Genomic DNA, 12,603 nt, shown 5'->3' with positions numbered 1-12,603 from the left:
TACCATCTATTTTTCTTCCTCTGACTATTCCAGTTAGAATACTAATCTCTATCTAGGTCTATCCATGTTGCTGAAAATGGTGTTGTTTCATTCTTTTTTGTGGCTAATATCCCATGGACAGAGGAGCTTGGTGGGCTACAGTCCATGGGATCACAAAAGTCAGACATGACTTAGACACTAAACCACCACCGCATTCCATTGTATTTGTACTACATCTTCTTTATCCATTCATTTGTCAATGGAAACAGGTTGTTTCTATGTTCTGGCTATTGTTAATAGTGCTGTTGTAAACACTGGGACGCGTTTATCTTTTCCATGTGAATGTACTTAACATCACTTAAATGTACATTTAATTTTGTTTTTGGTTTTGGTTTTTTTAAAATATTTTGGCAGTGTTGCGTGGCATGTGGAATCTTAGTTCCCTAACCAGGGATCAAACTCTTGCCTCCTGCAGTGGAAGTTCAGAGTCTTAACCACTGGACAACCAAGGAAGTCCCCTAAATGTACATTTTATTTATCTATTTATTTTAAAATATTCATTTATTTGGCTGAGTCGGGTCCCGCATGCAGGACCCTCATTGTGTCATGAGGGATCTTTCGTTGTGGCAGGCAGGCTCAGTAGTTTTGGTGTGCTGGCTTAGTTGCCCCATGGCATATGGGATCTTAGTTCCCGGACCAGGGGTCACCAGGGATGGAACCCATGTCACCTGCATTGGAAGGTGGATTGTTAACCAGTGGACCACCAGGGAAGTCCCTAAATGTACATTCTAAAATGGTCAAAATGGTAAATATTATGTATTTGTTGTTGTTTAGTCACTAAGTCATGTCCCCATGGACTATAGCCTGCCAGGCTCCTCTGTCCATGGGATTTCCCAGGCAAGAATTCTGGAGTGGGTTGCCATTTCTTTCTCCAGGGGATCTTCCCAACCCAGGGATTGAACTTGGTCTCTTGTGTCTCCTGCATTGGCAGGCAGATTCTTTACCACTGAGCCACCAGGAAACCCCAATTAAAAATTAAGTTAAGAAAAAACAACTGATTTAACATATGTTGGCCAGGGCATGGTGCAACTGGAACACTGAAAATGGGGATGTAAAATATTACAACCACTTTGGAAAACAGTTTGGCAATTTTTTCAAAAAATTAAAACATACATCTGTCATATGACCTAGCCTTCCACTTGTAGGTTTTCACCAAGAGAAATATAAACATTTGCTCATAAAAAGACTTGTATAGAAATGTTCATAGCAGCTTCATCTGTAATTGCTTAAAACTGGAAACAATGCAAATGTCTATCCACAGGTGAATGGGATAAACTACTTATGTTATTAGTCGCTCAGTCGTGCCCGACTCTTTGCGACCCCATGGACTGCAGTCCACCAGGCTCCTCTGTCCATAAGATTTTCCAGGCAAGGATACTGGAGTGGGTTGCCATTTCCTTCTCCAGGGGATCTTCCCAACCCAGGGATCGAACCCGAGTCTCCTGCACTGCAGGCAGATTCATTACCGACTGAGCTACAAGGCATACATACATACATGTGTATATGCATATATGTATACATGTACTATATGATGTATATGAGGAACTACTAAGCAGTAAAAGAATAAACTATTGATACATGCAACAACATGAATGAATCTAAAAATAATTATGCTGAGTGAAAGATGCTAAACAAAAAAAGAGTACAGACTGGAATATTTCCATTTATGCAAAATTCAAAAAATGCAAATTAATCAGTAGTGACAGAAAGCAGATCAGCAGTTGCCTGGGAGTGCAGGGGGAGGAGCTGGACTGAGGAGTTACAAACAGACATGAGAAAACTTGGGGCTTATGGATATGTTCATTATCTTAGTGACAAATGGTTTCACTAGGTTTATACACACATCCAAATTTGTCAGACTGCATACTTTAAATACGTACCATTTACTATACGTTGATTATTCCTCAATAAAGCTGTTGAAAAAACCCAAATTTCAGAAGGAAGCATCCAGAAGGGAATTGGAGCACTAATTCATTGACTGAGTCCCAATGTTCTATGCATTTGATACATCATCTCTTAAACTGAGCATGGTTATCCCTATTTTCCAAATAAAGCACCTGTGGTTCAGAGAAGTGAAGCCATGTACTCAAAGGCACACAGAGAGATTCAAACCATGCTCTTTCACCTCTGCCTCACTGTCTCACAGGAATGTGAGAAAGTGAGGAGAAGGCTATGCTGGTTCGTTGATTGCCGACAATAAATCAATCAGGGAATCTGAGGCATGAAGGGCTACTCTTTAAGATGAAGACTGAGGGGCTTGGACCACTCCACTCATGGTGTGACTTATGAACATGAACCACTCATACACATCTTTTTCCTTTGGCAACCTGGGACAGGATGCTGGGGATGTATGTACATCTCAGTTCCCTACTCATCGTCTCCCATGCCCACACTTACAAAAATAGAACCATGCACTGCATGGTTTCATTTACGATATGTTAAAGCAGTTCTTACAAAACAATGAAGACAAAGATCATTCAACATATTGCAATGAGAAAATTGGTTAAGCATTTTGGGGAAAATAGATTTGTTTTCAGTTTATCTTTAATTCCTTTTATCTTTATCAACCCCAAGTTGGTGAAGAACTAAATACATGTTATTAAATAGAATTGAGTATTTAGCAGATCTTTGAACTGAGAGTAACCTTCTAATCTTTGAATTGACAAGAAGAAATTACAAGAGAAAAGGTCAACAGATTTGGCTATATAAAATTTTGAAATTTGTACATAGAAAAATAAAATCAAAAGGAAAGTAATTGGTAAAAATATATGCCTCAAATGTGACAAATGATGAACTTCTGTGTTCTGTAAAGCACCCATGCAAATTGATCAGAAAAACATGTCCCCAAAGATTAATAGGCAGAGATACTTCACACAAGGGGAAATGGAATGAGTAAACAAGCATATGACAAAATGTTCAACCCCACTAGTGATTTTTTGAAGTGCAAATTAAAACAATTACGTGAGTAAAAGTTAAAAATAAGTGATTACCAGGCTGCCATGAGTATAGTAAAATTGCAAGGCTGCTCTGAGGAAGGTCTTTGGCAATACACAATACCACTATCAAAGTATTCAGACCCTTAACACAGTGCTCCCTTTCCAACAGTTACTGCCAACCACGCGCATGGACTAAGCACAGATGCACCAGTTCTCCCAAATGGGAGTCTCCAGCCCAGATATCACACACCTGCGCTCAGGTTTGTGTCTATAAAGCATCTCCAGCTGGTCCTCCCCCTCAGTCCCACGTCGCACACACCAAACATGCCTCCTCCTAGTTCCCCGTGAATGTGCTACTGAGTCACCAAACCAGAAACCTGGGAATCATCCTAATTACCTCCCTGTCCCTCACCCCTGCACATATGTCATTTCCTAGTCAGATTCTGCCAATACTCCATCTGCAATGTCTTTTGAATCTGCCCCCTCCTCCTCCACCCCACAGTCACAGACCTGGGTCTCGCCCTTCTGTTTCTTGCTTGCATTGTTGAAACAGCCCTGACCCATCTCTTCCCTGACCCAAACCAGCCACACTTCCTTCAAACCATTCTAAAAGAAGCAGTCAGTTATCTTTCTGAAGCACAAAGCTGATTCTCTCCTCTTTAAAATCTTTCAGTGACTCCTCATTGTCTACCTACAGGCTAAAGTCCAAATTCTTAAGATTTAACAGCCCTCCATGTTCCAAACTGCATCACCACCATCTTTCCTCTGAGAGCTTCTTCTAGCTTTCCGTCCCCTCCTCCCACCCTACCTCTCCACTATAATGTGAATTCTTTGAGACCAGGAACTAGATCTTAATCACCTCTGTTTCCCTGGCTCATAATACAGAATTTGACTCAGAGTAGGTACTCAATAAATGTTGGGTGAAGGAATGGATTTATTCTAAGGAAGTTGTTCCACTGAAGGAAAAAGCCATATAAAGGAAACTATTCACTGTAGCAACATTCACAATAAAGAAAAAGCACTAAAAACTAAATGTTCAACAATAAGGAACTTTTATTAATTATGGGATATCCATTTAATGAAATATGACACAGTTGTTAAAATACTCATTATGAAGATTATGTAGCAACTCAGAAAGTGTTTAGTATAATAAAAGCAGAATGCAAAATGGTCTGTATGCTAGGAGTAAAATTATGTAAAAGTATGCATGCACACAAACCGATCAGAACAAGAACAGGAACAAGAACAAATGAATACAGATGATGTGTTTAGGGTGTTTGGGGAGGTACTGTTTTGTGATTTTCTTAGCTCTTTCCCAATTCCCTTTATTGTTGTTAGAATGTCATTTGTGCATAAATACAAATTGACAGAGAAAAAAATATACTGGAAAAGGTGCTTTGATTCCGTCAAGTCCTTTGACAAGCTGTGGTACAAAAACAAACCAACCCTTGACCTGGGAGGCAAGAGATCAGCCTCCCTAACCCATCCCCCACTCCTAACCAGCTGTGTGATCTTAAGTAACATCTGCGGCTCTAACCAGCCATTTTTCCTATCCTCTCAAGCCAGAGGTCCCATGGACTTCCCATGGAATCCCTCACCCCCAAGTGAACTCCCATCATTTCTGTTGGCTGCACCACTGTCTTCCCAATGCCCTCAGACTGAAAACCTCAGAATGCACCTTCTATTGTCTCACCAACTTCACTCTCTCTCTAATCCCCATCTCCAATCAATTGCCCCTTCTTGCCAATAATCATCTATAGCATGCTTTACTATAGACCTAATTTTAGACAAAGAGGATTTCCTGTCCATCTAGTTAGTGAGTACTGTCTGATTGAAAAAAGCCAACCCTTTTTTCCTCTCTCTTGCTCCTCTGCAAACTACTGGGGGCTGAAAAGGAGGGCAGAGACAGAGACATGTAAAATGGAACCTCCTGAGTTAGGACTTTGACCTCATGGTCGGGGGAGGCCAGGCAGAGTCAGGGAGAGTATAGTGAGACTTGGCACAATGACTGGGATGTTGACTCAGTTTGTTCATTCAACAAGTATTTACCAAGTGTTGGACATCGCACTAACCTCTCTGTTAGGTGGCAAAGATGAATTAAGGCAGGCTCTTTAATGAAGATACTCACAATCTAGTGGAGGACAGACGAATAAACTAATTACAACCCGATCTGCTACTGTGTTGCCATTGAATTTGAACCGAGGACTCTGGGGCAGAAGAATGTGGCATGACCTTGCCTGAGGGGACTGGGTGCTCACAGATCCAGAAGGACCTGAGCTGCATGCATCTCCAAGGTGGACAAGTGGGATTAGGTACCCAGGAAGAGTGCTGGGCTGTCCATGGCAGTTACAAGCTGAGGGATCATCAGGTCCACTGTCAGGAGGCTTGAAAGAGGCAGTTTTGTCAAAGCAGTAACACCTTGGAGTGGCTTAAGCTTTGAGGTTTGGGATAGGGTAAGGGAGCAATGGGTGTCCTGATGAGTGCAGGAGGCAGGAGGTGAAAGGCAGAGGGACCTGAGGGGCCAGGCAGGAGGCCCAAGGGCACTTTCAAAGTAGGGAAATCACATGATTAGGTCTAAATTTTAGTTAGATAACCGGATGATCTCAAATGGCTCCTCTCTTCCCTGAGACTTTATGGTTAAGTGCCAAATGCACTGTACAGAAATGGAGGGGCAGAGTTCAAGCAGAGATCCTACCCTCCCACCCACTACACTCCACCCCCTTGGCAATCTGCAGAGAAGCCAGAGGGAAAAAATATTGATTCTTCCCAACTTATAGTAAGGGCAGGTCGACTGGCTCCAGGGAACTCAGGAGAAGGAACACACAATAGGTTTAAGGAACAGTATTAGTTATTCATTTTAATGTATTCTTTAAAATTTATTTATTTATCTAAAGTATAGTAGATTTACAAAGTTGTGTTACTTTCAAGTTGTACAGAAAAGCGATTCAGATATATACATATAGACATATACATATATAGATATATTATTTTTCAGATTCTTTTCTACTACAGTTTATTACACGATGTTAAATATAGTTCCCTGTGCTACACTGTAGGACCTTATTCATTTCAGTGTATTCTAGTGATTATACGGTCATGTATATGTGGGACTTAAAATAGCCTCACTTTAGGCAAGAGAGCTTGTCTAACTCATCTTGGTCCAGCACCTAACACAGAATCAAGCGCTCCAGAGGTTCCCAGCAAATACTGGAGGGATGAGGGCGGGAAAGGAGAGGGAGGAATTCGCCCTTGGGAGACACCCGTTTTTCCACGGCGATTTCCAAGCCCCGGACCTCTGACCTCCCACCAGTAGATGGCAAAATAGCCTCCTCGCGTGCCGTAAAAGGGCGGAGCTGGTAGGAGGGGGCCAAGGTTCCTGCGCGCGCAGTCGCGGGCCCTGTTTTCTCCACTCGCCGGAAGAAGGCGGGCCTCTTTTCGTGCCTAGCGCAGCCATGGTAAGGCGGAATCTTTGCGAGCTCTTGAAGATCCATCAGCCTCCATCCTCCCAGGGCTGGGGCTGCCCGGGACTCCGGGACTCTCGCGGGGGGTGGTCGGGCCGAGGCGAAGGGAGAGGGACCTAGTGGGGTGGGCACAGGCGGGGTAGATGGTGAGATCGAACACCAGCTTTCAGCTGTAGGGGGAAATTGGTACTGCTGGCGGGAAGGCCTTGGTATCTGGGCCGGCCACACCCGGCCACGCATCATGCGGCCCTGGGAGGAGCGGCTTGTTTCCCAGAATGGAGCCCCGGGTGGGCCCGGAGGATAGACGTCTGGCCCGGCGCAGGAGAAGAGATTCTTTCCGTCGTGTCTTTGGCACGCTCTGACTTTAGCTAATGTGATCGGTGAGATTCAGTATAAGGCCTTAAAAAGGCTTCTTTTCGCACTTTAAGGTGAAAAATGATCTTAGCTACTTTAGAGTTTGAGGAAGCAGCTATTGGCACGTGGTTGTGCCAATATCTCAACAGCTAACACTTGAAAACCAGATACATTTCAATAAGATTTGTTTGATATAGAAGCACAGATTGAGTTCTGGTCCATTTCTGTTGCTGGCTGGCTGTGTGCCTTGAAGTCCATCCCCTGGCTGTTTCACCAGCAGTATCCTAGTAAAAACATCCTCTAGAAGCATACACACTTTTAACAGGAAATACTGTTCTTAGAGACAGTAATCAATTAACAGTAAGGAAACTGGTTACAGTTTGCGGCACCTGTAGTATTTGCTGGGTACTGTGTGTGTGTTTGTTAAAGAGGAAACGATGCTGTTCTTTCGAGAATAATTGTGTAAGCTGTTCTTGAAAACACCTGAAACAATTTAACAGTATTAAAATCTGAAACTTTAGGCCCGGGGTCCCAAGAAGCACCTGAAACGCGTAGCAGCTCCAAAACATTGGATGCTGGATAAACTGACTGGTGTGTTTGTAAGTATCATTATATTGTAACCATGTTTTTTTACGTTGTATGTTTGAGACATTTTGTACTGTTTCTTTATGTGTCGGATATCCCTGATTACTGGACCGGAAAATTCACTGCCTGCCAGAGGTTATTTTGGGGTCAGGGCAGTCTGAATGTCGGGACTTGAGAGGTACCTTTTTTAAAATGATAAATTAATCATTTACAGGCCCCTCGTCCATCTACCGGCCCCCACAAGCTAAGGGAGTGTCTCCCCCTAATCATTTTCCTAAGGAATAGACTTAAGTATGCCCTAACTGGAGATGAAGTAAAGAAGATTTGCATGCAGCGTTTCATTAAGATCGATGGCAAAGTCCGCACAGATATAACCTACCCTGCTGGTTTTATGGGTAAGTGGTTAGTGGTGGGCGCTTGGTGGTAGCCCCTTTGATATATTTTTTTAAATCTTGCTCTCTAAAAAGGTGGTTGTATTAAATACTGGTGAACTTTTGTCAGAGTCGTTGCTGGTATTCAAAATGGGAAGCATATGGATATTTTTTCCTTATGTGGTTGTTGCTCAGCATGGTCTACTGGGGTGCACTGTAGTAACCTGAGTTATTGTTTGATACCAGATGTCATCAGCATTGATAAGACTGGAGAGAATTTTCGTTTGATCTATGACACCAAGGGTCGATTTGCTGTTCATCGTATTACACCTGAGGAGGCCAAGGTGAGTGATGCAAGTACGCTGGGCTGTTGTTTTAAAGTACTTGATTCTAAGTTACAGCCTGAATTAAGTACATGGGCTGATCCATTGTGGTGAGGTAGGTAGATCAGGATTCCTTATAATCTTATACCTGGAAACATCTAGTCAGGTTAGCATCCTCAACAGATTGTTACCTTTTTTTATCGCAGAAATGAATTCCCACTGAACAGTGACTTCTGATTGCTGGTGTTTTTTTTGTTTGAGGCAAGCAGAGTGACTTCTAGAAATGTTTGAGTATCTGAAGTGTGGGATAAGGGGCCAGAAAACTCAATGTCTAGTCCAGTCCAGTTGGCCTTTTGTCTAGCTTTATTCTGGGAAGGGGGAAGGTATTAATGGAAAGGACCAATAGCCTTGGGGCACTAATTTGAGATAACTTACAGACATTGATTATTTAATCCAGTTTGTTGTGGTTTTATGTATAAGTTCATGGCTTCTTCCATTATTGGCTGTAAATGAAGGTTAATTCAATTGGGTGATTCAGCTCCTAATTTCCTTAGCTGCCTGCATTGTTACCAGCAGGCTGGAGAGCATGTCCAATGGAATCAAGGTGATTTGATCATTTAAAGAATCTTTTGGGGAGTGAAAAATCCAAAAGTGAAATGGTTTGTGAAATAGTTGATTTGATGAACTGGTAATGCAATTGCCCTTTGTGAGACAAAACTCAATTGTGATATAGAGGGAGCCATTAAGAGGCACTTGTTAGCTGGGTGAGTAGAAGGGAAGAATTCAAGCTGTCCCAGACTTAACCTGAGAAAGGGGCTGTAATTTGCATTTGAGAGGGGAGGAAATGGTGGTGATTAGCCCACCTGGTAGTTCCCAGGTTGTGAGGCCTTCCAGTTCCTAGAACTTTTAGCCTTGGGGTTCATACAGTGCTACAAAGAAAACATATAAGAAATAGGAAGATTAATCTAGAAGGGGGGCCAGTGTGCAAGATGAATTTATTGGGGAGTGGGAAGAAAAGTCAAAACACCATTATTCAGCTGTAGCTCTTTAGCTGCTGGTTACATCTTTAAAGTGGTGACAGAACTGCCATTGTACTCTGGAGCGTAGTGCATGTGAGCTGGACTGATGTGGCTAACCCTTGTGTGTTTCTAGTATAAATTGTGCAAAGTAAGAAAGATATTTGTGGGGACAAAAGGAATCCCTCATCTGGTAACCCATGATGCTCGTACCATCCGTTACCCTGATCCCCTCATCAAGGTGAATGATACCATTCAGATTGACTTGGAGACTGGCAAGATTACTGATTTCATCAAATTTGACACTGGTAAGCAGCCTCTGCTACATAGGCATTCTCTTTAGGCAGAATTCTCATAGGCAGGCATAAGAGCTGTACTTTGCTTTTAATTTTTAAATTGATTGAATCTAGGACTTGAACAAGGTCTGGGTACAGGGTTTTATTTTTTGGGTTTGTGGTCTAATATGCACCTAATTCGGAGAAGGCAATGGCACCCCACTCCAGTACTCTTGCGTGGAAAATCCCATGGACGGAGGAGCCTGGTAGGCTGCCGTCTATGGGGTTGCACAGAGTCGGACACGACTGAAGCGACTTAGCAGCAGCATGCACCTAATTAGCAACCAAAGCTAGATGTCTTTTGTTGATATAGTAACAGATCAGGAACAAGGCAAGTCTTTTAAGAAATGTTCAGTGAATATGTAAAAGCAAAGCCTTTGTGTCATTGTAGTTTTCTGGTGGCCATGAGGGAATTGAGATACAGCCTTTTGTAATTGACTCATCCTCCAAATCTGTTCGCAACAGTAGCAGAAAATTAATTGTACCTTGAAAGATTAACAACTTGGTTTGAAACCTGTCTCTCTCATTGACTACCATTTCCTTCCTATATAGGCAACCTGTGCATGGTGACTGGAGGCGCTAACCTGGGAAGAATTGGTGTGATTACAAACCGGGAGAGGCATCCAGGTTCTTTTGATGTAGTTCATGTGAAAGATGCGAACGGCAACAGCTTTGCCACACGGCTCTCAAACATTTTTGTTATTGGCAAAGTAAGTCTGGGTTTCTCTAGTCCAGGGAAACCTGTAAAATGCTGGGATTGTAGCTCCTGGTTCCTGCTAAACCTGTTATAAAATAAAGCCTCCTCTGGGATAGGGCTCACAGCAGGGCTGAGGCAAACCTGTGCTTTTTCAGCATCACAGTATGGGGTGTGGGGACCGGATCACCTGGGTTGGTGAAAAGTGCCAGTAATGGGATGAATATGCCTTATAGTTTGGCTCTTTAATTTGTACCTGTGGGAGATTGTGGGGGTAGGGGGTAAACTAATGCTTGGCCTTGGGCACAATTGCAATATATCTAAGACTAATTATGAAGGATATTGTAGTTTGCATTTACATACATGGGCAAAAAATTTTAAATGGGTATTTCAGATAAATGACTGCCTGGCTGTTGCTGAGTGCTTTCACAAACAGGTTTCTTCTTCCTCTTGACAAACATAAACATAACATGTGCCAGCCTGTTAATGGTGTGTAGCAGGTTTTGATTCTCCTTGTTTTCTCCTCCAGGGCAACAAACCATGGATCTCTCTTCCCCGTGGAAAGGGTATTCGCCTTACCATTGCTGAGGAGAGAGATAAGAGATTGGCAGCCAAACAGAGCAGTGGATAAAATGATCTCTATGTGATGTGATTGGAAAAGTCTTTGTAATTAAAGATAATACCAAGTGATTAATAGTATCTTTGGTGTTTGCTGTGGTTTGGGTTTTTGGTTTGTTTGCTTGCTTTGAATTTTCAGGCAGGCTTGGCATTCTGGGATATGATATCTCCTATAGGCTAGACTTCAATGATGGTAGGAGAACATATCAAACCTTGGCAAGGAGGAGAAGCAAGTAAATATTTTATACATAGTATCTTTTTTTTTTTAATCCCCCTCTTTTCTCTGGTCTTTATTGCACTACCCCATATATAAGCCTGGCTCATCTGTTTTTCCCACTTCTGTGCCCAGCTTGCCAAATGGCAGGGTAAAAATGTCCAGTTTTGAATACAGGTATGGACTCTTGTTGCCAAGCAATACACTTGCTTGGACTTTACCATTTTCCAGCTGCTGTAGCATTCAGTCCTCAACTCCATTTCTCAGGACTGCAAAATCATGTTTTTACCAGTCTTGGGAGGCACCTCTGTTGGCAAGGGGCCAGCAGTTAGACCTATTCCTCATTTCAAACTCTAGGCTTCTTACAAGTGTCAATTACCCTGTGTTGTGATATCAACCAGCATGTCTTCCTGCTAAGACCTAAAACCACCTTGGCTTCCCATAGCAGAGCTTTTCTCAATCTTTATGTGGGAGCAGGGCGGGGGAGGGGATGGCTGTCCTGTGTTGGATGTTGGGCAGCATCCCTGGCCCCTAACCCACTAGAACAGCGCTTTTGTTCTTCCTGGTTGTGATAACGAGAAACTGACTTGAGATAATACCAGATCCCCCAGAGGAGCAAAATGCCCATGTGTTAACCACTGCCCTGTATATATCACCTTCACATAACGTCTAGCTACAGACTGCTCAAAACAACTAAGTCTCCCTTTTCCCTTGTGGCAGGATTTGGAGTGAAAAACAGTTGTTTTAGATGTCTTCATCTGAGATAAAATGAACCTGTGTGAGATCACTGCAAATTTAACTGGGCACATCTACTGGTATCCCTGGTGCCCAGGCCTGTGGGTTCAGTGGACCAGGAAGCCTGCTGAGGAGCTGTAGCTTGGGGCAACATCCTTTTCCCCAGGCTGAGTCCTGGGCTTGGAGTCAAGCCAAAGAACTGAACAAACAACATACTAGCAAAAACTGCCCAGGGGTCTCCCAGACCCAGATTTGGCCCCACAGGGCATCCCTGCCTTCCATATTGCAAAATAAAGCACAACTTGGGGCCAACGGAACTCGGCTTAAGCAGCCTAAAGGGAATTTCTGCAGAACTGGGTCCAGCCAAGTAGAGGGCTGCAGAAAAGGGCTTGCCAGTCACATGTTACTTAAGCCTTTTCTTGCCAAGAGTGGAGCTTATCCAGAAGCAGTTATGAGGGGCCAGATCAGAAGTAATTTTTATGGTGCCCCTTGAGAAATGGAGATTAAAGGATTAGAAGGCAGGGGACCTGAATGCAGCTGGATTCTCTTGCTGCCACCCTGCTCAGTGTACTTTCTAGGTTTGTCCTGTCTCAGCTGAACAGATGATGGAAATGATTTGTTGAAGTTTAGTTAAGGAACCAAAGCAAATACGGAGGAGGAGAGGCCTCCAGGTTGGTTCTTTCCACAAGTACAGCGGTATCCTAGATGCTCACTGGGCCACCCATCTTGTCCAAATGGGGAATTGGTGTTACTTGGTTGCATTCTCCTCACATCACCAGGGATTTTTATATTTATTCATTTGGCTATGTTGGGTTTTAGCTGCAGCACACAGAATCTAGTCAAAGCTATGGTTGTGTATGGATGTAAGAGTTGGACTATAAAGAAAGCTGAGACCTGAAGAATTGATGCTTTTGAACTGTGG

At 43.1% G+C, this 12,603-nt stretch overlaps 1 protein-coding gene across 1 annotated transcript; it reads left to right on the top strand.

The window, feature by feature from the left end:
• Positions 1-6,344: 6,344 nt before the first annotated feature.
• RPS4X (ribosomal protein S4 X-linked) lies at positions 6,345-10,813 on the top strand. Its single transcript, XM_006070029.2, has 7 exons — positions 6,345-6,430; positions 7,312-7,389; positions 7,590-7,770; positions 7,993-8,090; positions 9,222-9,393; positions 9,973-10,130; positions 10,644-10,813. The coding sequence occupies exons 1-7, from the start codon at positions 6,428-6,430 to the stop codon at positions 10,743-10,745; spliced, it is 792 nt and encodes a 263-aa protein (XP_006070091.1). The 5' UTR covers positions 6,345-6,427; the 3' UTR covers positions 10,746-10,813.
• The last annotated feature ends 1,790 nt before the right edge of the window (positions 10,814-12,603 follow it).

Source organism: Bubalus bubalis, chromosome X, assembly GCF_019923935.1.
Source record: "Bubalus bubalis isolate 160015118507 breed Murrah chromosome X, NDDB_SH_1, whole genome shotgun sequence".
NCBI classification, from domain to species: domain Eukaryota; kingdom Metazoa; phylum Chordata; class Mammalia; order Artiodactyla; family Bovidae; genus Bubalus; species Bubalus bubalis.
This window is presented reverse-complemented; position numbering and strand designations above follow the sequence as displayed.

Coding starts and splice junctions, on each gene's coding strand:
- RPS4X (XM_006070029.2), top strand. Junction 7,390..7,589: donor ATAAACTGACTGGTGTGTTT/GTAAGTATCATT, acceptor AATCATTTACAG/GCCCCTCGTCCATCTACCGG. Junction 10,131..10,643: donor ACATTTTTGTTATTGGCAAA/GTAAGTCTGGGT, acceptor TTTCTCCTCCAG/GGCAACAAACCATGGATCTC.